We start from the raw sequence: 27,152 nt of genomic DNA, 5'->3' as shown, positions 1-27,152 counted from the left end.
AAAAAATTAAATAAACAAACAGGATAAGGACGTGCAACTTAAGCATGATGATCATTGTACGGCGTTGTCGAAATTTGCAGGCCGAAGTGCTACAATCATGGGTACCAACAACATGGCCGTATTTCATTTTTGGCTATTGCCTTCAATAGAGTCAACGCCGACCATAGAATGTCTTAAAACTGGTCCTTTTTCTTGGGGAAATGAATCATAGAATTGGGTATTTATGGATTATGATTTATGAATAGAAAAAACAGAACTAATGAGATTTAAAAATCAAATATTTGCGCATTGTTTAACCTTTCTTTTCATGGATGGTATCTGATGATCTCACAACACAGTTCACTGTTAATAAGGTTACACTTAACACATGAGATAACAAAGGAAGCAGCTAACTGAAGTGCTTACAAGATCTTTTATTTATGGAGTATGTATATATACATGAGTCATGAGACTGTACAAAGTTAATTTATCCAATTGCATGTTTACCCAAAACAAATTAGTATTACATACATTATGCCAGTGTTAAGCCCTGATAATATAATCTCCCAAAGGTCCTGCTTAACCAAAACAGAGAATAAATATATATAAGTAACATAATAGAATTTACTATGTTCTAATTTTAGTTGTAGAATTTTGACATTTACAATATTCAGTTATCTACTTTTAACCATTTATGGTGATTTACAAGCAAGGAAGAATATAATAATACATGGATCTTGCTAGATTCATCTCAATATACATTTTCCTTAGATGAGCTTTTTATAAATTTTTACTTGCAGATAATTACATATAGTAGTGATCAAAATGTTCATTGCCAAGTATGAAAATCAAACTATTGTAACTAAAGGAGTACGAGGAACTATATCAAAACCTAAAATAAACATATTATAAAAATAGTTAAGGGATCAACTTTGTAATTTAGAACATCACCTGTGGCCAGTGGCCTCGTTTGAAATTTTAATATGTGAACTACAAAATTCTGTTTCATGATGTTGCATCTTCACCACAACAGTACACCTACCTGTAGAAGGCAATAAAAACATCTATCATTTACGGTGATTGGCGAACCGGGTTTATGTACATCAACCTACAAGTTTCATATCTCAACTATCAGAACTGATGAAAGACTCAAGAAGAAAGTCTAAACTTACGCAAATGTAATTTCAAAGACTCCCCAGATGGAGGGCTAGATACTCTGATGTCCTGCTACGATATATGATTAGCGCACTGCAACATTGTACAACAGGTATTGGGGATAATCAATAGATAAGCATTACAATATGCAACTGAAGCCAAGTGCAAAAAAGGTCTGCTATTATCAATCATGGGAGACATACTATGGTTTGGTCAGTTTCCGTCTTAACAAACAGCCATCATGAGCTCTATCTAGATGTTTATCTCAATGTTACACGGGGAGAAAAAAAACCTTACCTTTGCTTGGCATATCTTGGTGATAGCTTCGACATGAACATTTTGCAATTCTTCCAGAGTTGCCATATCAAGACCAGACAAGTCCTCGACCTGACCAAGAAATTGTTTGGGTAGAAAAAATATCAGTCACAGGCACTTATTTCCAGTGCATGTGTGGGCTGATAACTATATATCCAACCAAGATTAAGTTCACAATATTTAAAAAACTATGACAGAGAAGACAACTTAATTAGATTCAAAAAATACAACAGAATATTGTGTACCCTTCTACCTGCAATACTAACATACTTAAAAAGACAGCAGATCTCCAGATAAAAAATATAAGTACTAAAACAAGGATATGATGCACTTTCAAGTCTTAGACAAGTTTTAGTAAAATCTGCAATAATGTAGTGAAGGAGCTTTTAAAACTGGAGATAAGGAGACAAGAGCAGATGAATTAGACCACTACTAGCTTATACAATCAGGCAACACAGATTTGTACTAATAATAAACTTGGTACAAATGTTCCCTGTTTAAAGATGAAGGGAGAAATTGAATGCATTTTTCAGTAAAAATATACAGAAAAGAGATTATTGAAGTGATAAGCATAGGAATAATTTCAAACGCATAATGTTCAAGGTCAATTCAGCAACTGAGCAACTAGTTTAAAGAATCTTGTCATGAGTTACATGCCTTCAGTCTTGAAATAAGCCTCTCTAGTTCTTGGGACCTTTGATTGGCTTTCGGAGAGCTGGTACTTAACTCTTCAGCTGAGTTTAAATTGTCCAGATTTCTATGAACTTGACTACCAGCTGATAGAAAGCTACTTTTTGAAGACAATCCAACTGGTATCTTGGCTGATCTGGTGTCAGATGTAATCCTATGAAGATTGATGTCATCAGTCTCTATGCCAGAATTCCTCATATTTTCTATAAGAACCCACATATTTTCTAAGTCACTCTCTAAAACTTCCTCATTCATCTTTGCCTCATTAAGTCGTTTTTGCAGCTCATGTTCTACTTGTTCTTTCTCAGATAGAGCAGCTTCTAGCAGGGCTTCTCTCTGATATCTAGAATTAAGCTCTTTCTGCAAGTACTGAACCAACTGCTCACACTCTAGTTTCCTTAAGCCAGCATCAGTGTCAACATATTTACTGCTGCTTTCTTTCACTTCAGACAGATGTTGACAGCATCCAGATCCAGTGGCCTCTTTCATGGAATCCAGCTCACGAATCAATTCAGCATTCTGATATGACAGCCTAGTTACTTCTTCAGTCAAATGTTGAAGCTCAACTGCTGCAGCTGCAGCCAGCTCTTTTGCATATAAAGCTTCTTCAGCCACTTTTTGGCTGTGGATTTCGAGGCCAACTTTTTCTTCAGCTAATCTCGCATTCTCTAGCTTGAGATTCTCTGTTTTGGAAGCCTAGATAGCAACATAACAATTAAAATAAAATATTTAACAATATTAGTAGCTCTCTTTGATTCTAGTAGTGAAACGAAATTGAGAAATATGGATAAGATCAGTGTTACTCCGACACCTTCATTTACCTCAAAAACGGGGTGTCATGTCGTGTCCGACACGACACTTTACTTGGATACTTTATTTTAAACTAGAAAGTTAGACTTTTTTTCTACAAAATAGCCGAGTCGGACACTTGGACACCCATATCTGAGTAGACACTCAATCCGTGTCTGAGTAACATAGGATAAGATGAGCTTACAAATACATAAAATACAATGGATGACCAGCATAATACCTGCGAATTCGGGATTGCAGCATTCTTGCCATCTTTTTGATCATCCTGAGAATATATTATTCTAGTTGGCGTAGTTGCATCAAGAGGTGAATCTTTCCCTCCCTTGTTCTTGTCATCTGAACTGATAGGATCAGAATCTATACAAGGAGTGCTGAGAATAGCAGACTGATTTTGTTCTTCTGGATGGATGGAGCACATATCTGACAATGTGCTAACTTGCTGCCTAAGTCGAAGAATTGTTTCTTGCATCTCAGCATTCTCTGAGATCTTAAGATTTAAGGAGATTGCTCAGCAGCTTATCAACTTAGGTATTCAGAAAGAGTATAAAATATTGCACACTAATACCTTCATTTGTAAATGTTCCTGAAGATTTTTTCGATCTGCTGAATTGATCTAAAATACCAATCACAAGAAACCATTAGTAACCCATATAGGTTTATTTTTACTACCCTCGAAGGAAGAACCAGAGGAAATTCCAAAGAATACAATTGTGAATATAGCAGGAGGAATGCCACGAACCTCAAGCTCAAAGGTTTTCTCATTTAACTGAGTAGCAAGCTTGGATAACACCTACATGAGAAAGCAAGAATGTGAAAGTAATACCCACAACTACAAGACAAATAATAATATTTGATCATATTATATTTTGATCTCCCTCAACGTTTATGCATAACAAAATTTTGTAATTTAATATAGGCTACTTGAGCCTAAAGCACAAGGCAACACTGAAGTATAGCTTGAAGAGGAAAATAGTTGAGAAATAAAGTAGTTTATTGAGCTAGCTTATAAAGGTTTAGAACTTTAGATAGCCAGTTCAAAGCTCAGAACATACTTCTGTGGCAGATATCCGTGCTGCCTTCAAGTCAGCGGATTACTTGGCAGCGCTGACAGGAATAGAGCAGTCATAACCCCAAAAAAATTCACTTTGGAAATTTAGTGTAGACCCAGCTTGTAATCCCATACCACCCCCTTTTAGGCCTTCCTACTGGGCAAAAAAGGCAAGGTCCTGCCTCTCTGGCACATCCAATTTTTATGATTATCCTCTGTTCTACAACACTAGTCACACTCAGGAAATTAATATAAGTAAGATCAATAGCTATTTAGTTAAGGGGCATATTAATTGCCTTTCCTTGTTACTGGTAGAAACTTGAAAATTCTTGAGGACATTTTGGAAAGGAAAAATTGACAAGTACTACCTCCGTTTCCTAAAGATCTTCCTTGTTACTGTTCCCACAAATACCAAGGAGGGTCCATTTGTGTGGGGTATGGGGTGGGTAAAGTAGGAGAGAGAAAGGGGTTAATATAAATACATAAATAAAAAAGGGTTCAAGTAGGAGAGAGAAAGGAAGTAAAATTGAATTAATAGTGTAATGGTGGACCATATGATAGGGACATGAGAGAGTAAAAAAGGGAACAAATTTTCCAAATAAGGAATAAAGTAAAAGAGGGAAGATCTTTTGGAAATGGAGGGAGTATTATAGAACAAATGAAGTAGTAGATATGTTAGCGGATTGGTGGTAGAGTTGAGAAAAAACTCTACATGTAGAATTTTCTTACTCTTAGGCTTCTATTATATCCACGATGATACATAGGTACACATCATCTCCACATTAAGTGGAAAGGACGAAAAAGAAAAGGTAACTTTCCTTCCATTTCTGAGATCGCTTTCCATGGACAAAGAAATGAAGTAAAGCCACCATTTCTACAGAGCTCCACTGCACCAAATTGCAGAAGTCTTTGGTAATCTCTCTTTCTGTTAGTGGCCCTAGTTTTATAGATCTTAAAACTTTACAAAAAAAGAAAACCCAAACCCTCGTATTTTCCCCATTCACCATTTTACGATCATAATTGCAGTGGCAATCGAACATATTTCGACGGAGGTTTTACCGAACTTCCTTCAGACCGACAATGCAACCTGTGTAGTAGTGGTGGTGGGGGAGTTGATGTAGACAGGGGCCGAACCATAAAAATATTTTAGAGGGGACCAAAAATACAATTTGTATTTTTGAAGGGGCCAGATATAAAAATTAAGCTATTTTATTTTTAAAAATTACATTTTAAACCTTAAATTTTAGGAAAATTCAGAAGTTGGCCGGGGCCTTGGCTCCCACCCGCTCCCGTGATGTTCTGGATTTCTGCCACTGGATGTGGAGAAGCTTAAGCAGGCATGTGGTGTTGGAACTCAGGAGAGGAGTTTGGAGTGGTGAGATAGGATATATGAAGCGAAAAAGAAAAATTGATGGTGAACAATCTGCAGAAGATGAGTGAAGAATTGATAAGAGAAATCAGAAGAAGACAAAAGAATAAACTTGTGTTTTCCCCTTCTTTTTTCTCTTAATTAGAAGATCTGAGGTGGAGTCTTTTCAGCCATTAATTTCAATCGATGGCCAGGATTACAGGAAATCTACGAGTAGAGTTTTAATAAAAAAAATTGGGATCCTAAAGTGGGGTTCATACTCTGCATGATACTGATTAGCATACATAGATTCCTTGGTTATATGGATCTAACGTATATCTGAACAATCACATGACAGCAGAGCCCAAATTTACACAGCAAGTCAGCAACAGCCACAGCCACAGCCACGTCTGCAGCAGCATCTTTACTCACACAGCTAGAATGTATACCCTTATGGCGCGCAATAGGCAGGATCTGAATATGAACATAAACTTACCCATCGAAACTAGTAGAAAACTGTCATCAAAGTGTGTAACTGCAGCATACAGGACTCCTCATAACTAATGCGAGTTCACTAGAAAGGATCGCAAAAGAGCAAGGATTTTATGACTTGTTTTGATCTACTACTTCACAACAGTCAGCCACCAGACTCGGCATTTGTTTGATGTCTAAGTGTCGAACTTAATGATTCTCCTATCTAGCTTATCAGCAAGCAAAATTATCGTGAGTAAATGAAAATCTGCTTCTCTATACATTACTACGGGTAAGAGCCTTGTGACGGGCACTACATTAATGGTTTTGTTAGATCATATGAGTGGTCTTCTTACCACTCTTGAAAAATTAAATCAGTCTTCTCCTCATGATAAAAAAAAGTAATAAATTATGGCTCATAATTATCAGTTAGTACCTGAGACAATTCAGAACTACTCGACATTTGTGGAGCTGTTTCCAACGATGCAATAGTGCGTTGCTCAAGCTGATGCATATGCAGCCTCTTTTCAGTTATTACATTCTTCAACTTCTGTATTTGCTCCTATAATGTGTTGAACTTTATTAAACACATATCTATTAGATGTGAATACATCCTTAGGTTTTATGTCATAGGATTTGAAACCCTGGTCTGCGTTGTACTAGAGCTTAAAGGACACAAAGGGTACCTCATTCTGAGAATCTTTTGGGTTGTCTACTGCTTCCTTCGTCAGTTTTTCAAGAGACTTGGTATATAATGCAACCTCTCCAGCAAGCAATTTCACTTGCTCATGAAGAATATCCAACTGATCTGTAATCGTTTTCCCCGTCTGCAAAATGCAATTTCAATTATTTGATCCAGAATTAAATTTTGAGGAAATGTGAAGAACAGATCTTTAGATTCTCCACGACAGCAATTTACTATGAACATGATACTTGCAGTATAAAGCTAGCCAACAGTCAGGACTCTAAGAACTAAGATAATTGACGAGCAACAGTAGGAATAGCTAGATAAAAGGAAACAACCAATGGTATCAGTAGTGAGACTCAACCAGGAGAAGATTTGCTTCTACCATTAACTAATGATGATTATATATGGCAATTTCGCGAAGTTTTTGAACAGACTACATAAGTTGCACATAAATGGAAGTAGCCATCAGTGGTTGAAGAATTTATAAGGAAAAAGATACCCATGCACCTGGCCCACCAAAAAGATTCCCTCGGAAGAGCATTAAAATCACTTATGAACCCAACAATACAGATCCATGAACAAAAAGTTAAATCAATGTTTGAGTTTTTCTATGCCCATACGAAAATGGCAATCCTGGAAACCTAATGGTGTTCCAACATTAAGAAGTATAAAAAAAACTGACAAAAAAAATTGCAGAACAAACAACACTGATTATTAACGTAATTAATCATCTTTGATCAAATTCAATCTACAAGTCTCTGAGTGATTAGACATAAAAGAACAAATTCTCTCACCAGATGAATATGAGAAAGCCCAACTTCAATGCTAGACAATTCACCAGTTTGGCCTTTTTCGGAATATGAGTTCGTAACTGAAGGATCACCTTGCTTTCTATAGTCTAATTTTCTCTGTTTGTCTTTTACATCAGAAGCCATTACTCTATTTTGAGAGGACATTGAAACAGATGCAGGAGATTCACTAGCTGAACTCTGAGCATCAGAAGTAGCTGGTGACAATCCAGTAGGATCGGGCTTCTGCACAAAACGCATGAGGTTATTGATGGCAATATATAAGATAAAAAGGAATAGAATGCAACAATAAATAAATAAAGCCAAGGTAAAAGGTCTTCCATTTTGATTTGGCAACATGGTGGTGCATGTGGAACAAAGAAATCACAGGCAGAGCTTCCTGAAGAGACGAAGCTCATTTCCATCTGTGAGTGTATTGTATATTAAGGCCAAGTGCTGCATAAAGTCCGCTTTATTCCTTATTTTTCAGGATCAAATTTTACAAGATAGCCTAACGCTGTTTTTCCTTCTTTTGTTTTTTGACCCTCAAACGCTTCGACAGACCCACATCTACATGCTACCTCCATACTCTTAAAATTATTAATCACCTCCATTCTTAATTTATTGCAACAGTTTGTTTTCCAAGTTGCCCCAGCAACATTTTTGAACCTCAATATCTTTAATTATTTGCAAGTAAATATTATGAAAAGTTGATACTGTGAAATTATATGTTCTGAAATCTTAAAAGTTCCCACATGACTATATTTTTCCATACATATAAATCATCAAAGATTGTTAAAGTAAGTAGAGTACAAAAGTCAAACTGTTGAAATTCATAAAGAACAAAGAATTATTACTTATTCATGTGAGACTAAGGCAATGTTCTTTACTTCTTATCACATATAAATAGAAGTTTCAGGTCCACTCTCTAGAGCGGGTAAGTGTCTCAATCCGGAAATTTGGATGATAACTCAACCCTACATCTGCAGTCAGGAGCATCAGTAGCAGAATGTGGAAGGAAATAAGTGGCTAGGTTCAAGATTGATTGGTTAGTATCCAGTTGGTGTGATGGCAGTGACCTCTAGCTGACCCATTATGCAGGAGGCCAGTGGGGACTTCAAGCAACTATAATATGCCAGCACTATTTTTCTGGGTTTTGACAGAAGAGAAGCATGTGCAATGAGCCTCTCTTTCTCTCACCTGGGAGTAAATGTAATATACATTGCGGCAGCCCAGGACATCGAGCGAAGAACTCCAATGCACAAATTTGACATTTGAGTACAAATTTTCCGCCAATGGCTGAGATTCGGCCGAATATCAAAAAGGGTCCTCCCGAAAGAAATCTGAGTGCCAATAAGTTCAGATGCGGCTAATGTGTATGCACTAATGTAAGTCCAGATAAGGGCTTCAAAATGCTATGAATCAGCCACATAATTCTTGCATAAAAACAAGTTCAGATGAGCGCTAATAAGTTCATATCAAGTCATATAGGGTTTCTAGACAAAGAGAAGATAGATAGCCTTGACAACCCTAACTGTCCTCATTTTTATTTTTGGGAAGACACACAAAACAGGAATAGGAACCCCAATTACACAGTTTGTAAAAGTTTAAAAATTTAAATTATCATGATTTCTGATTAGACAGTTTTCTTGTTAACTTTTTCTAAAAAACAGTTTTTACTCTTTTTAGAAATCCCCCTAACCCAGCACCATGCCCATCTCGAAAAAAAAATCACAAAGGTTTTATGAGGGAAAAGGCTTTTGCTTAGAATTCAGATGGAAACTCTAGACTGTTCCACACATAAGATAAACTGCCTATATCAAACTGAGATTGCAAACTTTTACATTGGACTTTGATGTCATAGGGGACCAGAAAAAAAAGGATCTGATTGAGTATCGAGGAGTCAGAACTTCAACCAAAATACCAAATGAAAGTCAATCGGTTTTTATTAGGTCCTCTGGCAGCAAGCAGTTTTGATGATTATCAGATAGCTTAGGTGGCTCTAAAATTGTGGAATTGGATCATGTTCCTATTTATGTGAGAATTTGGCTTCTCGGCAGGTTGAAGGTCCTCTGCAACTGATGCATAGCAAGATATCGAACATTTCTGGATCCAATAAGCTATACTGTTAAGTGTTAGTTACCTTGGTAAATTTTCTGTTCATCGTCAGGACCGAACATCAAATTCAAAAGATATGATGAATCAACTAATGCTTTAACAAACAATCTTCATAATTAATTTCGAAGTCAAATTAGATTGCAAAATATAATTAATAATTATGAATAAGAACCAAAGTATTAAGTTTGTTTCATGAACCGCGGGTCAGATTTCTGGTTATATTGAAGTAGAGCAGAGATCTTCATTTATCATTTTATTTTCTCTATAAGCAGAATATAGTTCTGTAATTCTGAACGACCTAATAGCAGTTCTCGGGAGCTGAACTAATACAATCCACCCTTTGAAAGAAATAGAAAACGACTAGAGTAAGTAGCAGCAGCACTTAGCAGCGCATATCTAAATATGAATTTGCATGTAACATCTACTATTAAAAATGCAACACTGATGATCAGACCAATAAGGAAGGGGGCAGAGATCGTAGGTCGCTGGAGGGATCAGGATTGGGAGGAAAACAAGCAAAGAAATAAAGGAAACTGTAGTTCGGACAGATATCAGTTCAGAAAAGACAGCAAGCAACTCAATGACCACAGACATGATACACAATCAAAAAAAGGGTTACTTGTGGAGAAAAAAGACAAGCCTTAAAAACGTAGAATTTATTAGGCTATAATGCTAATTTTCATAGTAATCAAGAAACGAAGTTTTTCAAGAAAGATGGAAAATAATTACTTTTGATTTAAACCATCCAAGCATTCCTCTTCTCTTATTCTTCTTGTAATCCTTAATTGTCTCGTGTGCATCGAGACATCCCTCAACCAGAACCTCGGGATCCAGACTGCCATCAACATCATCGTCACCATGAATTACATATTCCCTGGTCTTATCTGGTAAATGTGATAGCTGCATCCACTCCAAAACTTTTACAAGTTAAGATAATTCCGAAAAAAAAAAAAACTTATTCAAACTTCAAATTCAGAGAAGACAAGATATAATGCTGATCAAGCACCTCGTCTTCACCAAATGACTGCCTTCTTCTATAGACAGTATTTTGGGAGATCTTTGTCCCCACAGCATTTTTAGTTGAAACCAGAATTAATTTTGTCAGCCGTTGAATCCTTCCCGTAAGAGCTGCTTTAGCTTGCTCATCCTCCTCCAATCTAGACTGCAACTTGGTCTGACCTGCTTCCTGCTTTAACAGGGGGAGGGAGGAAAAGAAAATTAGAAGACAGGAGGAAACAAGACAAGAAACTTGAAAGCATAAAACAAGATTATCATGCATTCTGCACAATAATACTAATGTTCAAAAGAAAAGTGATGAAGTGTGAAATTAAGAACTCAACCGCATATAGACAAGGCATGAATAACTTTCAGCATGACAGTCTCAGCATATAATTATGAATTCCATAATTAATTTATCAGCAAGATATCCAAGAGCTAAGTAGTAAGTACCATCGATATCCATAAAGGAAAACACATAATAAGTTAACATAAGGACTTAGATCCTAATTAATTATATAATAAAGCCAACTATTTCCAGTTGATTGGATAAATTCCTCATCTAACATGTACTCACTAGCCTCTTGGGAAAATCGATATTGATAATCCCAAATTTCATCCATTTTGTTGTATTAAACCCAAAATTTGATTATACTGGGATAGTGACCTACTTACATATGTAAAACAGCACTAAAATGATCCAACAAAGATAAGAGAATAGCACTGGCGACTACTTAAAATAAGTCACCTAACAACTTAGGTTTATCTATAAAAACCTCACATCTATACTATATATTTAAAAGGCTGATTTCACAAGACCCCACCACGTGCCATGTAACACCTCCTTAAATAAACCTATATAACAACTTCTAAACTTGGGCGAACTATTACTTAAATCCCCAATAAGCTTAGGCTTAAGAGAATGAGCATTTTACAGCATAAAACTAAATGTTACAAATAACTATGATGAACTTCATAAATAAAATATCACAAACCCAAAATACAACAAGGTTTCCAAAATATTGTCCACCATAACAACAAGAAATAGAAAATTCAAGTATTCAGATGAGCATGTGTCATCCATACATAACATTAATAGTCACCTCCAACCTGATAACCAACTGGGATATAAAGCTATTTTCGGAGATCGAATGAGAATGAGGTACACATGTCCATCCACCCTCGAACTAGAATTTGGTATTTTATATGATTAAACATATTTCATGAGTTGAGCTCGGTATGGTTTCTATATTATAAACGTGGATTGTTCAAAAGGTGTGATTTGTTTATTTATAGGATTTATTAAATACTTAGCTTATGAGTTTAAGCTATGACCAAAAGCTCATATATGACAAGTTTTATTGATTGAACTTTTGATTATAAGTCATGGATGTGTGTAAATACCTAGAGGCAGCTGAATTTCCGAAGAAATTAATTCGTGTTATTCTTGTATCTACTTGTTCTGAAATCGAGTTTGTAAAAGACTTCTATACATTTCATACATTGATGTTTATATGAGCAGATAGTAAAGGGTGCCTATGAGTACTTGCGCCAAGATTTTCATCTACAGTTTGGCCTTATAATAAGATTTCCGATTTATGAACCTCGGAAGATCTGATTGTTACACAACTTACGATTTGGGTTTTCGCCCCCCACCAAGACTGTTTCAAAGAACAAAACCGAAGTCAGCAAAGTTGAGTACACAAGTAGAATTTTAGGAAAATATTGGTGGCTGGAACTAGTTTTTCTTTCGCAATCACTTTATCTCGAATGATCCTTCCAGAAGAAAATGGGATGCAACACATCATAAACTTATTGAAGATACACCAAGCACCCGCCATAATATATTCCTAAAATGCTACCTGTGTACTCAGGTGACTTCTGTTTTGTTCTTTGAAAGTTTCATGGTGGAGCAGTTGGTTATTATGTAGCAAGTGATTGTTAATGTATGTATGGATGACAAATGTTCATCTGAATACTTGAATTGTGTGTTTGTTGTTGTCATGAAGGACAATATCTTTGAAACCTTGTTGTATTTTTGGTTTGTAATATTTTGTTTATGAAGTTCAAGGTAGTTATTTTGTAACTAAATTTTAATAATGTAAAATGCTCATTCTCTTAAGCCTAAGCTTAAGGGGATCCAAGTAGGGGTGATAAATAGCCTGACAAGCTCGCGAGCAGCTCGGGCTCGGCTCGGCCAAAGCTCGGCTCGTTGAAGCCCGGCTCGAGCTCGGCTTGTTGAAGCTCGGCTTGAGACTTAAATGCGCCGAGCCGAGCTAGGCAATGCCCGGCTCGTAAAGCTCGTGAACAGCTCGATTATTATTTTATACTAAAAAAAATATTTTATATTTAAAAATTGTTTATATATTAAAAAATTATTTATATATATTAAAAATTATATTAAGTATTTCTTTTAAGATATTAACTAAGGTATATAATAGAAGAAAGATAAAAAGAAAAGGTAAAAAACAATTCAAAAGAAAAAGAAAACAAAAGCCGAGCTCACGAGCCAAGCCTAAACGAGCTAGCTCGAGCCGCAAATTCTAATCACGAGCTCGAGCCGAGCTCGGCTCCCCCAAGCTCGGCTCACGAGTCGAGCCGAGCCCATGAAAAGTTAAACGAGCTCGGGGAGAGCCCAGTGCTATTCGGGCTCGGCTCGCTCGATAAGCACCCTTAGATCCAAGTAATAGTTTGCCCGAGTTTAGAGCTTCCGCTGTTATATAGGTATTCATTTAAGCAGGTGTCTTGGTGCGGGCTATTGCATGTCATCCAGTAGCAAAACATGGGGAAGGCTTGACGGGCCGTGGCCTGCCACATCATTGTAATTTCCATTAAGTATTACACGTTTCAATGGCTTGGCAAGACATGCATGTTGCTCAGTCGATTTTCGTCTATATATATATATATATATATAGTTGGTTGGTGGTTCGAATCCCCTTGATAGCAAATTATCTTTATCCGCCCGCTCTTTGTGTCACTATCCTTGTTTACCTTTCCCCAAACTTTCTAACATATTTTGATCACATAACTTTAAATTACTACACTAGTAGCTAACACTTTTAAAATGCACTTATTACAATATCATTATCACAATTCTTATTATTTTCATATATTGGTTAATGTTAACGAAATCTCATTTTCTACCTATTTGTTGAACATATTCTATAGAAGAGATGCACAATTGTATTTACATTGTATAATAATAACTTTATACGTATATTTAGTAAGGTGACTTTGACATCTTATTTTAGAAGAGGGAAGGAAACGATGTGCCTTAACCTCAGGTGGAGACTACTAACCACAGGACATGCCCACTAGGCAACAACTGAAGACATAGAGCCTTCCATGTTAGAATACTAGATTGACATAAGAAATGGTCAAAAGTTTCTCCATCAATGCAGCATTCTATATACAACATACTATACATTTGGCCCACCCAATAATTATTTTCTAGATTTGCCACTGGTGTAATCTACCTCCTACCTATGCGAGCATGCCATACCATCCATAAATCTCACTGGGCACGTGATATGACACCATGCCATTTGAAAGAAGATATTCCTTAACAAATAAAAAGAACACTCTACACACCTCGAATCCGAGAACCAATGAAAAAAGTAACTTTTTCACCACTAAGCTAAAGGTGAATTGGTTGTGTAATGTCCAGTAATAAAATTATAATATTTCAAAACCACCTGATCCAAAATAAATAAATATAAGATCAGCCCAATACAGCCACCCACCCTCTGCAATTCCTTTTCACGGCTTCATTAAGAAACATCGGCAAACCATGACCTTTATCTCTCTTTTGTTAAAAGGACATGAAGGTCGGGGTGAGTGCTATTGTAAAGTGTGGTATGGGCGTATTGCATAGGTGGGATCAGGGTTTTAATTCAAATATACCAGTTAAAATAGACTTTAGATCATTAATATTGACATTTGCTCCCTCCATTTCTTTTGGTTCAACTTGTTTTGACTGTCCATGTTTGCCAATTACTTCTTTGACTTTAAATATCTTTCATTGCACAGATGAATCAAACAAGATTCCACGTGACTATATTTTTACTTATATATGTTATTCCTAAGCAAAGCATGACCTCAACATTCTTGTTGAACTACCCCCTATGTTCCTCTTCTCTGGCATTTTCCAAAAAAAAAAATAGATCATCCTCCCATTTCGAGTAATCCCAACTTCTCTCCTTCATCACAACACCCTTACTTTTCTCGCTATCATAACAATTTCTCTTATCTTTTCTTCTCTCGTTATCGACTATCGTATTTCTCACTCAAATTCAGCAACTACCCTTGTTATCTATGCCAAATCCAACGTAGAAATTTTTATGCGACTGAGAGAGAAGTGAGCATACAAAAAAATTGAGACATACCTGCATTGTTTGGCTAACCATATCTTCTGGTGTTGATACACTCCTACATGGATCCTCTGTTGTGTCATGCTTCAAAGTCTGAAGCTCTTCCTTCAGATTTGAAATTTCCTTTTGGTACTTCTTAATGAGGGATTTTTCATCCAATATCTTCAAGAAATATATAGTCGATGAGAAAAAAATAAAAAAACACATTAGCAATGTTAAGGAACTTCCACAACAGCATATAAGAAAAAATAAAGGAAAGTTTCTCCCAAAGTTACCTTATTTTGAGAAGCCTTTATTTCTACATGCTTACTCCTGTGAGCAAACTTAAGTGTGTTGTGCGTTTCTTCGCTGTTGCCAGAAGCAGGGGTCACTGTGCAAATAAGCTACACAAAAGATAAAGTCATAAATGAAAGATTTTCAACAATACGTAGAGAATCTCCTATTACAGAAAAAGAAACAGATTGACTAGAGCCTCATCACTATATGGATTAACAATATAACTCACTGAAATTCGTCCATGGCCACTGAGAGAAGACTGCAACAAACGGGTGAGCTTTGAATCACGGTAAGGAATATGAGTTACCTTTCCATCAGTTAGCTTAGAGATTACCTGTAATATTTAATATATGAGATAAAATTTAGTATCTATACTCTATAGCTATGTTACTCAGACACGGATCGAGTGTCTACTCGGATACGGGTGTCCAAGTGTCCGACTCGGCTATCTTGTAGAAAAAAGTCAACTTTTTAGTTTAAAATGAAGTATCCACGTAAAGTGTCGTGTCGGAAACCCCGTTTTTGAGGTAAATGAAGGTGTCGGCGTAATACTGCTCTATAGAGTTTCAGTAAATGTTCTAATATAAAAATGATAAACAAACACCTACACACATATAATGAATTTGATAGAAATAATGAACTTTTTTGAACTCTGAAATCTGATATGTATATAACAAAGATATATACTGCAATAGCAGAAGATAAGATATGACAGTTTGCCATAGGGCTAGTCAAGTCGGAATAATTTGTGCACCTACACTTACCATGTCAACCAGAAAAGTATATCCTCACAACCACCATTATTTTATATAATATTACTACCTTTCCATATTCGATTCAGATGTAGCAAACAGGAACTCTTTTAAAGGAAGGACAATATTTGCAGAAAATTCAACCAGCATACTCATAATAAAAAATAAAAAACCCAAACAAAATTTTGGTGAAAAGAATCACATGAAGTATGTGTGCAGGTTTCCCATCAGACACAAAAATGCTTTGATGGTCAAAAAACATGTTACTTGGAGCCTTGGATAGTTACAGAAATAACAAGCTGCTAAAGAGCAAGGAAACCACTTACAGTGCCAAGAGTTAGCAAGCTTTTATTTATATATGAGCCTTCCTTTCTACGTAACCCATTTGTTTCAATCTTTGAACTTTCAGACCCAGCAAGATCAATCAAGTGCTGCAAAGTAAGATAAATTTTCAAATAAGGCAGCAAGGACACTGAAACAAATCCTTGTATTAGCAGATTGAAGAAGCTGTTCTATGAGGGTCGATGGGAACGGTGAATGTTCAGATGCAGTGTGTTTATAAAAGAAATTCCGGTGTTTAGAAGAAACATATTGGTAATGAATGAAATTTAGGAAACACTTGCCAGCTGAGACAATGTAACATCTTCTTCCCCTTGACTTTGGCCATGTGGACTGCTTTCTATGGTCTGAAAAGCCAACATTTTTGTCAAAGATCAAATAATAAGAGCACAAGCTTTTGTCAGACAGATTCAAAACTGAGAAAAATCCCATCACACTTGTATAAATATCTATAGATGGAATAAACCCATCCTCGATTGACAAAGTAGCCAATAATTGTAAAAGGTAGAAATTTTGTCCCATTACTTGTAAATAAAAAATCTATGCAACAATGCCATCGGATTTTTAAAACAATCAATAAATCTGCAAACTATCTTTGACACCCTTCTTTTAGTGATGTACTTAAGGACATAATACTTACTCTTATGGAAGACAGAAAAATTAGTTTAAAAGCTTTGTGCTGTCACTAGTAAATCATCAAAATGGAAATTGATAAAAACTGTGTCCCCATTCCTTAAAGATGCTGCAAAGACCACCTGACCACAGATTAATCCATTGCTCTAAACGGCTCCCTAAACATTTCCTTCCTTATTTGTCACAAATACCAGAGAATATAGCAAAACAAACACACAAAAAAAAGAACCTTCACAGGATCCTCTTCCACTTAAAGTATAACTTAATCTTTAAGACTTCAAGACCTTGAGATTTCAAAACAGGTTCCCTGCTTCAAGTAAGATTGTTTGGCTCAAAAAATTCAACTTTAATGGAAGTCACACTTCTTTATATGGCATTAAACTCTAAGAAGTTATTTGGTTGTTTGGTAGAATTATCCCCACCGGAAGTTGATGCAAAAATCATTATATTTCCAGCAGTGTACAGAGGCACATGATAAATTGCACTTACTAACCGAAGCCCATAGTCAAGCATTTTTACATGTCTCATGGATGCTATTTACCTATGGAACTTGAAACTTCACGGAACCGAAAAATTGTACTTCCTGAACTTATTTACCGAACAGTACTAACTCCCTGAATTTACAAGTTTATTAAGGAATTCGTCGCAGCAGAACCATAATCTTCAAAAGAAGTTGATTTCATTTTAAAAAACGATCATTGAACCTCGATATCGCAATTTATTGTGGTCTCCATATTTGTTGGCAAAAAGTTGTGCTAACAAATTTTAACCAGATAAGGGAACTGGCTTTGCTGGCAGTAAAAGAGCAGAACACCGTCAAGACAAAGAGGTAACTTGTGTGTGAGTGTGAAAGAGAGAGAGACTCTCTGGCATCCAGCTAACAGTAAAGGTCATCCTTAATTTTTTAGGATATTAAGGCATCAGCACCATTATCATACTTATCAGACTACATGAACTAGCATGACAATTTTTGCAGCCCATATTAGCCTGTCAAGAGTCAAGACAGTCCGGCCTCTTCAAGTCTCCAGTGAGAGTCCGCCACATGGTTTAGTCCTACACTCCTACTTAACCAAGCTTTCAGTGCTCCACTGTGTGCACACCTCATATCTTAACACTAGACACCAATAGGTTCCTCTCAAACTTAATACATGGTTGCATCAATATCAAGTCCTTCCTCCATTGAAAGTGGCCAAAGAGGTCTACTAGCTCCTGCACAACCATAAGAATGCAAAACTTACAGTTGCACTCTTGTTCCCTAACATAAATTGCCAACCGCTTCATTGCACCATTTGTTTCCATACATGTGCTACATGGTTTCTGCCCATTTTGAGCCATGTCCCATGACAGTTTAGCATCCAACTATCATGCCACCAAATCATGGTCCTCAAGTAAACATCAATTCAGGCTAACCACCAAGGGAAACACTTTTCAATATCTAAGAGACAACTCAAGTGTTGTTCATCTTATCAGCCCACAGAATATTCCTTGTTCAGAACTAAGCAAGCATCAAGCGTTTTGGATCTGGCATAAATAAACAGTGGTTCTGCTTGGACAGTGATTCTGTGGTGTTGAGCTGTCAGTCCTGTCACTGCCATAGTTATGGGAAAACCAAGCGGAACAAAAATAAACATGGTAAAGAGGAAAAAAAATCTAAGGACAGATGGAAGTTGAGTAAAAACAGCCTTCAACTGCTAAGTAAATGGAAGTTACCAGAAATAGGCATGCACGCTAGATACCTATTAGCATGAAAGATACACTTACCAAGGTGAAAATGGTGTGACTTCGACTGCTAAGTAAATTGAAGTTGTTGGAGCCAACATGTCTGTGGGCTGACAAATAATAGAGAAACTTAGTCAAATGTTTGACTGATAAATCAGATATGTTACATGATGAGCCTACAATTGACAGCATTGCAGACTCAATGGAACAAAAGAACGCGAAAAAAAGGACAAATGTTAGTTGGCATTCTTATGAAACGCAACTTCAGGAACAGCCTTCAAAGCTTCAAGGATGCAGCACGTGAAAAAAAGCAACTAGGCGTATCTTTCCAGAAGAAGAGAGTCACATTAGAACTTGAGCATACCTTCGCCAGTAGCAATCAAGGATAACGCATGAGCAGGCGAGAGTACGACTTCATCTTTAATTCCTTCAATGTAAGTTCCCTGCAAAAGATATTGACTGCCTATAATTAAGTAACCAACAGGAACAACGCCAATATACTGAAAACCCAGTAAACATATTAATTGATATAAGCCTGTTTTTACAGTTTCTTTTTTAAAACAAGCCTATCTTCTAAGGAGTGTGCTGATTCTTTCATGAAATTGATTGAAGAAAGAAGAATTTTCTGGAGCAATCAATTGTGGTTTCAGGAATGATACATGCAGAGCATCAGCTCTGAAATATAACATTCTGCACAATACTAAAATGAGTAGGTCCTGAAAGGCAAACCATTGGTTGAGAATTTCATAGCAGTCACTATATGGATTTTGGAGTCATGATTCCTCTGTACGTAATATTGGGACGCATATATTTGACAATCATTCTACATTATACCCTCATCGTTAAAGTTTGGAAGATGAATCTCATATTAATTCCTTCGCTCCTCCAACAATGAAAACTTCTAGCGTATCTTCTCAGATGTCCACTCTCAAAACTCTATTGCAGAACTTGCATTAAGCATTTGCAAATCAATAGATAATACATCATTTTACAACATTTGGAACTGCAAATAGTATTTTATTTATTTTTCAGAGTAGACCACTTTCATGATCCTTTGGTCCTAAGAACAAATTCATTCTAAACTCTCCACATTAGCACATGTACCTGAGTGTCTTCACGAATTCGTAAGTTCTGCCCTATTGGATCCAGCAAGTCATTGATAACCTATACGAACAATGTAAAGGATTGGAAAGTTAACAAGCTTAATGGTTTCCTTACAGAACCAGAGACTGAAATAGTACAAAAAGGTCCCCACATCGTAAGCAATTGGTCGGATTTTTTAATGAAAAAGTTCCTCAATAATTCAAAATGAGGCATTAACAATATCAAAAGCTTAAGAAAAATATATACTCGTACAATTTCCTTATAAATGAAGGCATATCCCTACACCCATCATAAACTCATGCAAGAGGGCGGCTCCTATAGCTCACAGCTCAACAGTCAACACAGGAAATTTTTCAGCAATAGAATTAAGGTATTTTTAGAATATGAAAAAATAATGAATATACTATACAATGCTTTCACTTACAGTCAATGTTATCTTCAGTTTCCTCAATATGAATTCTAGGGTTAAAAGATAAAGTGCTAAACTTTCACACACTTGGCACATCTCATGTGTCTTTTTTCATAGTCAATAGCAAACCCAGTTGGATAAAAGGGTTTGTTATACAAGCGAAATCACATATGCGACACTATCTTATAGGCTTATACTTCTTTCATGGATTAAGCATGCACAGTTTTCTGAATTTTTCATGAAGCTTTACTTTTTGCAGACTCTTCTCTTTTTAAGACATAGACATCGCATGGCAAATGAGGTGTGATGCAATGGCTGACCCAAATGGGGGTAATAAGGAGCACTAATAGACACTCCGTCATAAGTGATCTTTCTATGTGTACTCATTTCTAAGTATCATTGTATACTATCCATCACATGCTTCAGAAAACAAACATCAGCAGGCCAGCCAAAACCTCATAGCAGTTATAAATGCAGGGTTGATTAAATAGTAGTTCAACCATTCAAAAAGAAATTCGAGAGCTTCTGACCTCATTGTAGATTTCCAGATACGAGACACGAAGAAGAAACTCTCTGCTAGGTGTCTGATATAGTTAACAAACGGTGAGTAAGAAATATAACAGAAAATTAGACAAGGTAACCCTGTACTTTGGTTTTCCGAATTGACCCTGACTCGTCTAAAAAGTCCCAGAATCACTTGTTTAGCAGCACATTAATGGTGTAAAAGTTCACGAATTGGGACACAGTTAATGTGGGATTAAAAGAGTACTTTTCCCCTTTTGGTAGTTGTGGGTAATTAATGCAAACCCTTCACTTTGTCTCTGATCCATCATCTTCCCAAAGCAAAGATGTAGGAAACTTTGAGCAATTTGGTTAGAACTGAATGTTAATGAATTTTCATGCTCTGCATTCGATATATGGCGTATTTAGCAAGGACCTAGAGCAAGGAGAAATTAGTCATCAACATTATTAGATAAAGAAAGTGGTCTTAAGCATGGTTTTCTTAATGTTAAATTTATAAATGAAAAAAGGACAAATGTTAAGGAACTTTACTTGACAGTTTTTCATGATTGTCATGGATCAGTTTCATATTTGTTCTTGTTAGATTGATTTATTGCTTTAGTTGTATAAATTGTAAATTTTATTGTATGATTTTGATGTGCTTTGTCTACGGTTTTTCTAAGGGATGCTTTGTCAACAGTTTGGTGAGATATTTTGTGGGATAAATTACGGAGAGTAAGTGTTTGACTGTTCACTTGAGGATGTAAACGGGGAGAAAGCATTATAGTTAGTCTGATAACAAGTTTGGAGACAGATGGCCTGAAAAAGGGGAGTCCTACCTGCCCCTTACGCCATAATTAAGTATTACAATCCCCCTGGGAAAATAATTTAGTTGGGATAAAAAGTGAAGCTCAATTTAAGAGGATGTTCAGATTATGCAAAGATTGTTATTTATACAGAAGAAACTAACACCCCTAGTAACATTCTGATTTAGGCCAAGATAGTAAGGGCATATCTTAATAGAGAAAAGAGTATCATAGAAGAACTAGAGAATAATGAGAAGACAATGAAAGTGGGAAGATAAAGAGAGGGAGAAGCATGATAGAGAGAGGTAGCAACCCCATACTTTGGAAGTTCATGAATAATTTAGACTGAGAGATTGAAGAGCTTGCATTTGGACCTTTATATAATATTATAATTCCTCAAAAACAGCATTAGCACATATAACTTACAGTAACCCAAAGCCAACAGAATTAGGATTCTGTTAGAAGAAAGGTTATTCAGGATTGATTTTCAGACTATGGGGTTACTTGAGTAATTCTTCATAAGTCAGGGTCATCACGGAAACACCATAAGTACAGGTTACCTTGTATCAATTATCATGTCCATTTCCCAAGAATAAGAAGGTAAAATCTTAGTATAGTATCAAACAGTAATTAAATAAGTACCTCCTGTATCATTTCAAAGATATCTTTCACTGCTAATGGGATAATTCCAGGTGACTTCTGCAACCCCTGAAATCAAAATCACGGCATCAACGTAGCTACTTACGCCAACCTTTCCATATGGTTTCCCAGAAGAAGATAGCCAATTACGTGAGGCAAAAGCTCTCAACGCCAATTGCTCAATAGGTAACAGAAGAATTAGCAAGGCATCTAAACTCTCTCATCAATACGGTTGTAGCTTTCTAATTTCATAGTTATGACATGTTGCCTGGTGCTCCCACTGGGAAATGGATTCATTATGTGAAATTACTGTTTTCCAACTCTGCTGCTTGAGTTCAGCAATCTCTCCCAAGAGACAAAGGGGTAACCCGGGAGGGAAGCCTTAATCCTATAAGGAGCTTATTGAAATTGGGGATAAACAATATCTGGCCTCATTTAGAACAAAAAGATATTTTATAAGTTCATCTTCATCCAGAAGAACGCACATACCATCTAACTTTACAAGCAGTGCGTAATTGCAGGGTTTCTTCCTATCACAGTTAGCTGATGAGGAAACAAACTGAACACAATATAATATAATGCAAAGCAGCAACGCACTAAAAGAACATTTAGAAAAATCTCTTCGATCAGATTGCAGAAGAATCCATATGCTCATAATTATCGATCAGTACTTAGATTTTAAGCGTACACATGAAGGCATAGAGGACAAAAAGCTATTATTTCAGGTATAACAGTGTCTTGTCGCTACTTCCTGAATACCCGTATTGCACACGTACAACAACAGCAACAATGTCAGTGCCTTAATTCCAATGAGATAGGGTTGGCTCCATGAGTCAATATTTTATCTCTGGTGATCATCCACATGGATCCTCTGCCTTAATCTCTCCTATCCAGCACTATATGCACCCACAGACCTAATATCTTCATACCGTTACTAACGCTCTATATCCAAGTCATCTTTGGCCTCCCCCCACTTCTTTGAAAATCTCTACTATCCCCATATTTCACTATCCTAGCCAGTGTGGCAGTGCATTATCTAGTCATCGTCTTACATGCCCAACCCATCAGAACTGGATCTTACTTATCTTGTCTTTGTTTAAACTTCTCTGTTAATGTGTTCTCACACTTTTTATTTCAAAACGCACATCTTTTGCGGCAACGAACCTCTATGGTTAAAATTATATGTCTTGTTATCAAAAAGTTCAAATACAACATAGGCCAAAAAAAGGACACAGCTAGATACATCTTGTCAGTTGTCATACACAGGTGACATTTATTATTTGCAGAATTAGCTTATATTTACTATTTCATCCATGTGGATCCATCTATTTCTACCACTAAGAGATATAATATTGAAGACTATGGAGGCTCTCGAACACCGCATACTCAATTTGATATCTCATAGCTTCATGTTCCCTCTCTTTACCATTTCATTATCAGTGTGTACATTAGCTTTGGGACACAATACACAAGAGTAAAATAGTTAAAAGCCAGGTGGAAACTAACGTTTGTTATCGTAAAAACCACATCTGATAAGTACTCGAACAAAAGATATGTATTATACATTATTTCCATATTTGAATATATGATCCTCATCAGATTGATTTTATAAAGGGATCAGAGTAGGAACTGTGGAAGTGGAAAACAGAAGAAATCAAGAAACAGATAAAATATGAGAAGTAAAATAGATGGACTAAGCAAAAATCTCTTACATGCATTGTGTGTGTCTTCCCACTACTAGTAACTCCGTATGCAAAAATAGTACCTACAATAAAGCAAGGCCATTGTAGGCCGAGAATCGCATTTGTGAAACATATTCTGCACTTCTAACAACTCAGTATACAGCTTGTACATCATGGACATTATCATTCATAATGCATACGTTGACCACAAGATACAAACTCTCAACGGATCAAAACGGACATGTGAATTGATAAACTGAAGAGGAGAGCAAATTGCACATAACAGACAAAAATCATACAAAAAGTTCAGAGAATAGAGAGGCAGATAGCTGTCTGATTACCTAGAAAACATATTTTAAAAAATGAAATAAAAAAAGACAAGTTATAGATGAAAATAAGTCTTGCCTATCGCTTTGAAGATGGACAAAGATGGTGAATGAAATGGATAAGGTTCTTCCACGACAATCCAGGAAGAAGATATAAACAGGAGAGTGAGGCACAATAATCCTCCGATTTTAAGCCTTACAAATAGAAACACATGATCTATAAGTTTGAGTGAAAAATACTCCACCAATATTTAAATTTTGTTGATTGGGCCATAGTGTGTACTTGGAAAGTACAAGAAGAGAGCCAGTTTAAGGTTAGTGAATTCACTTTCCCAGACTTTCCAGGCTGAAAAAGGAAAGCGAAGTATTGTTTTCAGTTATTTCTGTAAGATTCTTTACTCACCAAACAAGTATTACCTAATTCACGAAAAATGGGAGGGGGGCGCTGATTTGCAACCTAGTTTCATTATATCAGCCCAAAGTATACACCCTGCATGTACCAATTTGCCTCTTTCGGATTGTAGTTCATGAATTACGTAAGACTGAATCAAACTCATAGAGTCAATGAGTCATAGGGTCAGGCTGTTGTATATCTCGTCTTGTATCAATCAATAATCTTAGACAGGAATTGGCGGTTGTAATGTTTTGCGGTTAGTATGTCCTAGCTTTGAACACATCAAACAAGTCAACAAAGTCAGAATTATCCGTTATTCTATTGTTTGTAGCAAGGCATCCCGGCTTTTGAGTCTAAAAGTCATGTTCAATACCCTAAATTTTGACTCGGTTAAGGTCTGGTCAACTTTTGTCAGGCATACAAATGCTTTATGCTTCTCTCCCCCCCCCCCCCCTTCTTCCCCCAACACCAAAATAACCAGACAACCAGTAAGATATATAAAACCATTTCCCATCAGCGTTATTACATTGATTCAAAAGCGAAACATACACTACAGTGTATAATTGTCAATATGCCATAAACCATGGCACACAAACTTAAAAGGCTAAGACTTTTAATGTGCTTTTCCAAGGATATGGTATAGCTGATAGCTTGCGCCTGCTGACATGCCACACAAAAATAAAAACATTCCATTATTGCAACAATGTATATGGATTAGCAATTAGTGATGAGGTGATAACGTCCATTATCTTCCTTGTCTTATGTATTTGCTTGGACATTAGTGAAGCTTGTGCTATATCCACGGCTGTGGATACCTTATGGACATTAGTGAAGCTTGTGCTACTTCTTACCCAACAATGAGGCCATTGGGTGTGTCTTAGACTCTTGAGTATATCACCATGGAGACACTTTGAAAAGTGTCTCCTGCAGGAGATACCAGTTGGGAGAAACGGGAAATATCTCTCCATTTTCCCAACCAATCAATTTGTGACACATGGCACAAAGGAATGAGTTTGATAATCGACATGGGGAATATTACGTAGTGAAAAAAAGAATGGAGAGCTCTATAAAGAGCTTTATTATTGTAGGATGTTTTTTTAGATTTAGATTATGAGAGTAGCTTGAAAAGAGAGAGTAGAGAGTTCATTGGAGAGTCATTACCATTGTACTTGCTCTTAGTACCTCATACTAGAATGAGGACACACCACTGCTTCCGCACTATGTATATTATAAAAATAATAACTTGTTCCTCTGTTCGGGTACAAAAAGAAATCAAGGGAGCAAAAAGGAACAATAATACATATTCGATCAGAGCAGAGAAGCCAAATTTCACAAGATTCATCGCTTATTTTTTGTTATCCATGGTCCACTAAAGAAAAGGCACTGCAGCCTTTTGTATTCTAAACAGTAAACACTGAACAGGCAAAGAAAGGGCAGAGACGGAAAAAAAAATTGCTAAAATTCACAAGTTCTTATAGGAAGACTAATTACCATTTATTCCTTCCATAGCACCACTCACAACATGATGAGCAGCAACATCATAAACATGGTGTGTGGTTGTTGCAGGGCCAAATACTCTATCTGAATCCAACATTATACAATACATCAGGAACAAAAATTAAGTACTTATTTGCCATGAATGCATATTAATGTGCACTAATGTGAGAAAACAAAGGGGAATTCAGGATGTGCATCAGGAATAAAAGGGGTGAAAAGAAACTTATCAGCAGAATATAACATAATACCATAAAAAGAAAATTAAGTGACACCAAGCTCAAATTGGTTAAAAAAAAATCTGTTTTGTTACAGCTTTGCCATTATTAAATTTTCTGTTTTGTAAATAACATTACAAAATTACTTGTGCAAGAGATTCAGAAAAAATAAAGACATCCTTCAAAAAAATTGGAGAAGTCTGATGTAAAAGCTTAGGAGCTCCTTAATTTTTCAGTTAAACTCGTCTAATCATTAATCAATATTCATTATATAGTGGACTAAAAAACTTTTTGCTGCCACAAAAATAGCTCATGCTACACCAAAAATTTAGAGAAATTTGAAACCCATATATGTCAACACTTCCATCAATTCATATGATTTCCTTGTTTTCTGAATGTAGCTTAAAACAACATAAACAGATAAAATTTTGAAAATAAGTATGGCCCTGTTATTACTTTAAAAATTTCACTAAATGATAGTCAATTACATCAGCTGTGACAAGCTGATAGCATTAACTAGTTTGACTAGCTGAGACATTAGCCGTTTGTAAAGGAGTGTGGTGAAATCGAATCAATAGTTGATAGTTGTTTGCTAATTTAAGCTATTCAAATGGCATAAGAGGACATAGTTATATTTTATTACATTTTTAATTTTTCTTTTGTAACAAAAAATAAATTGATTATCAACGTGATTCAGTATGTATAGATTCTCACTTCTTGAACTTTTTTTAATTAAAAACGTTCATATGAACTCTTATTTGATAAACCCACTATTTTTCAAGAAAAACTCACTAGTTTATGGGTCTCCAAATCACTAGATTATTAAAAATAAAAAGCAATTTTGCCCCACACCACATACTTCTCACCTAACTCCCCTTAATTTATAATCTAGAAGCCTCGTTTTTCTCCTATACCACTTACCGCTCTTCGCTCATTCCTTTCTTCATTCAATTTCTCTCACTCACTCCTTCAAATTCATATTAATTAATCACTCTCCTTCTTCATCTCGTTTATTTGTGTCCTCATAATTTCTTCATGTGACCTCTCTCCATTACTTATTTCCTTCATTTTCAATATTGTCATA

The 27,152-nt window shown here is 36.1% G+C and overlaps 1 protein-coding gene across 5 annotated transcripts in view; it reads right to left on the bottom strand.

Annotated features, from left to right (window-relative positions):
- Positions 1–373: 373 nt before the first annotated feature.
- LOC104891044 (kinesin-like protein KIN-7E, chloroplastic) overlaps positions 374–27,152 on the bottom strand; it is a 28,446-nt gene continuing 1,667 nt past the window's right edge. For 2 of the 5 annotated variants that reach the window (XM_048641567.2, XM_048641575.1), the window contains exons 3-27: positions 25,848–25,937; positions 23,667–23,719; positions 21,958–22,023; positions 20,539–20,592; positions 19,600–19,659; positions 18,860–18,938; positions 18,538–18,605; positions 16,428–16,490; positions 16,131–16,235; positions 15,282–15,386; positions 15,052–15,159; positions 14,792–14,938; positions 10,417–10,599; positions 10,140–10,310; positions 7,299–7,538; positions 6,503–6,643; positions 6,253–6,378; positions 3,689–3,739; positions 3,515–3,562; positions 3,170–3,436; positions 2,107–2,835; positions 1,432–1,521; positions 1,153–1,227; positions 931–1,023; positions 374–554 (exon numbers count right to left, since the gene is read on the bottom strand). In XM_048641567.2, coding sequence (XP_048497524.1) covers positions 1,207–1,227; positions 1,432–1,521; positions 2,107–2,835; positions 3,170–3,436; positions 3,515–3,562; positions 3,689–3,739; positions 6,253–6,378; positions 6,503–6,643; positions 7,299–7,538; positions 10,140–10,310; positions 10,417–10,599; positions 14,792–14,938; positions 15,052–15,159; positions 15,282–15,386; positions 16,131–16,235; positions 16,428–16,490; positions 18,538–18,605; positions 18,860–18,938; positions 19,600–19,659; positions 20,539–20,592; positions 21,958–22,023; positions 23,667–23,719; positions 25,848–25,937 — 3,065 coding nt within the window. In that variant the 3' untranslated portion in view covers positions 374–554; positions 931–1,023; positions 1,153–1,206. Of the gene's footprint in view, positions 558–930; positions 1,024–1,152; positions 1,228–1,431; positions 1,522–2,106; positions 2,836–3,169; positions 3,437–3,514; positions 3,563–3,688; positions 3,740–6,252; positions 6,379–6,502; positions 6,644–7,298; positions 7,539–10,139; positions 10,311–10,416; positions 10,600–14,791; positions 14,939–15,051; positions 15,160–15,281; positions 15,387–16,130; positions 16,236–16,427; positions 16,491–18,537; positions 18,606–18,859; positions 18,939–19,599; positions 19,660–20,538; positions 20,593–21,957; positions 22,024–23,666; positions 23,720–25,847; positions 25,938–27,152 lie in introns of all 5 variants that reach the window. The other 3 variants (XM_048641568.2, XM_048641569.2, XM_048641570.2) reach the window with 3 other exon arrangements.

Source organism: Beta vulgaris, chromosome 1 (assembly GCF_026745355.1).
Source record: "Beta vulgaris subsp. vulgaris cultivar EL10 chromosome 1, EL10.2, whole genome shotgun sequence".
NCBI lineage: Eukaryota > Viridiplantae > Streptophyta > Magnoliopsida > Caryophyllales > Amaranthaceae > Beta > Beta vulgaris.
The sequence above is the reverse complement of the archived record's forward strand: the minus strand, read 5'-3'. Positions and strand labels throughout refer to the sequence as shown.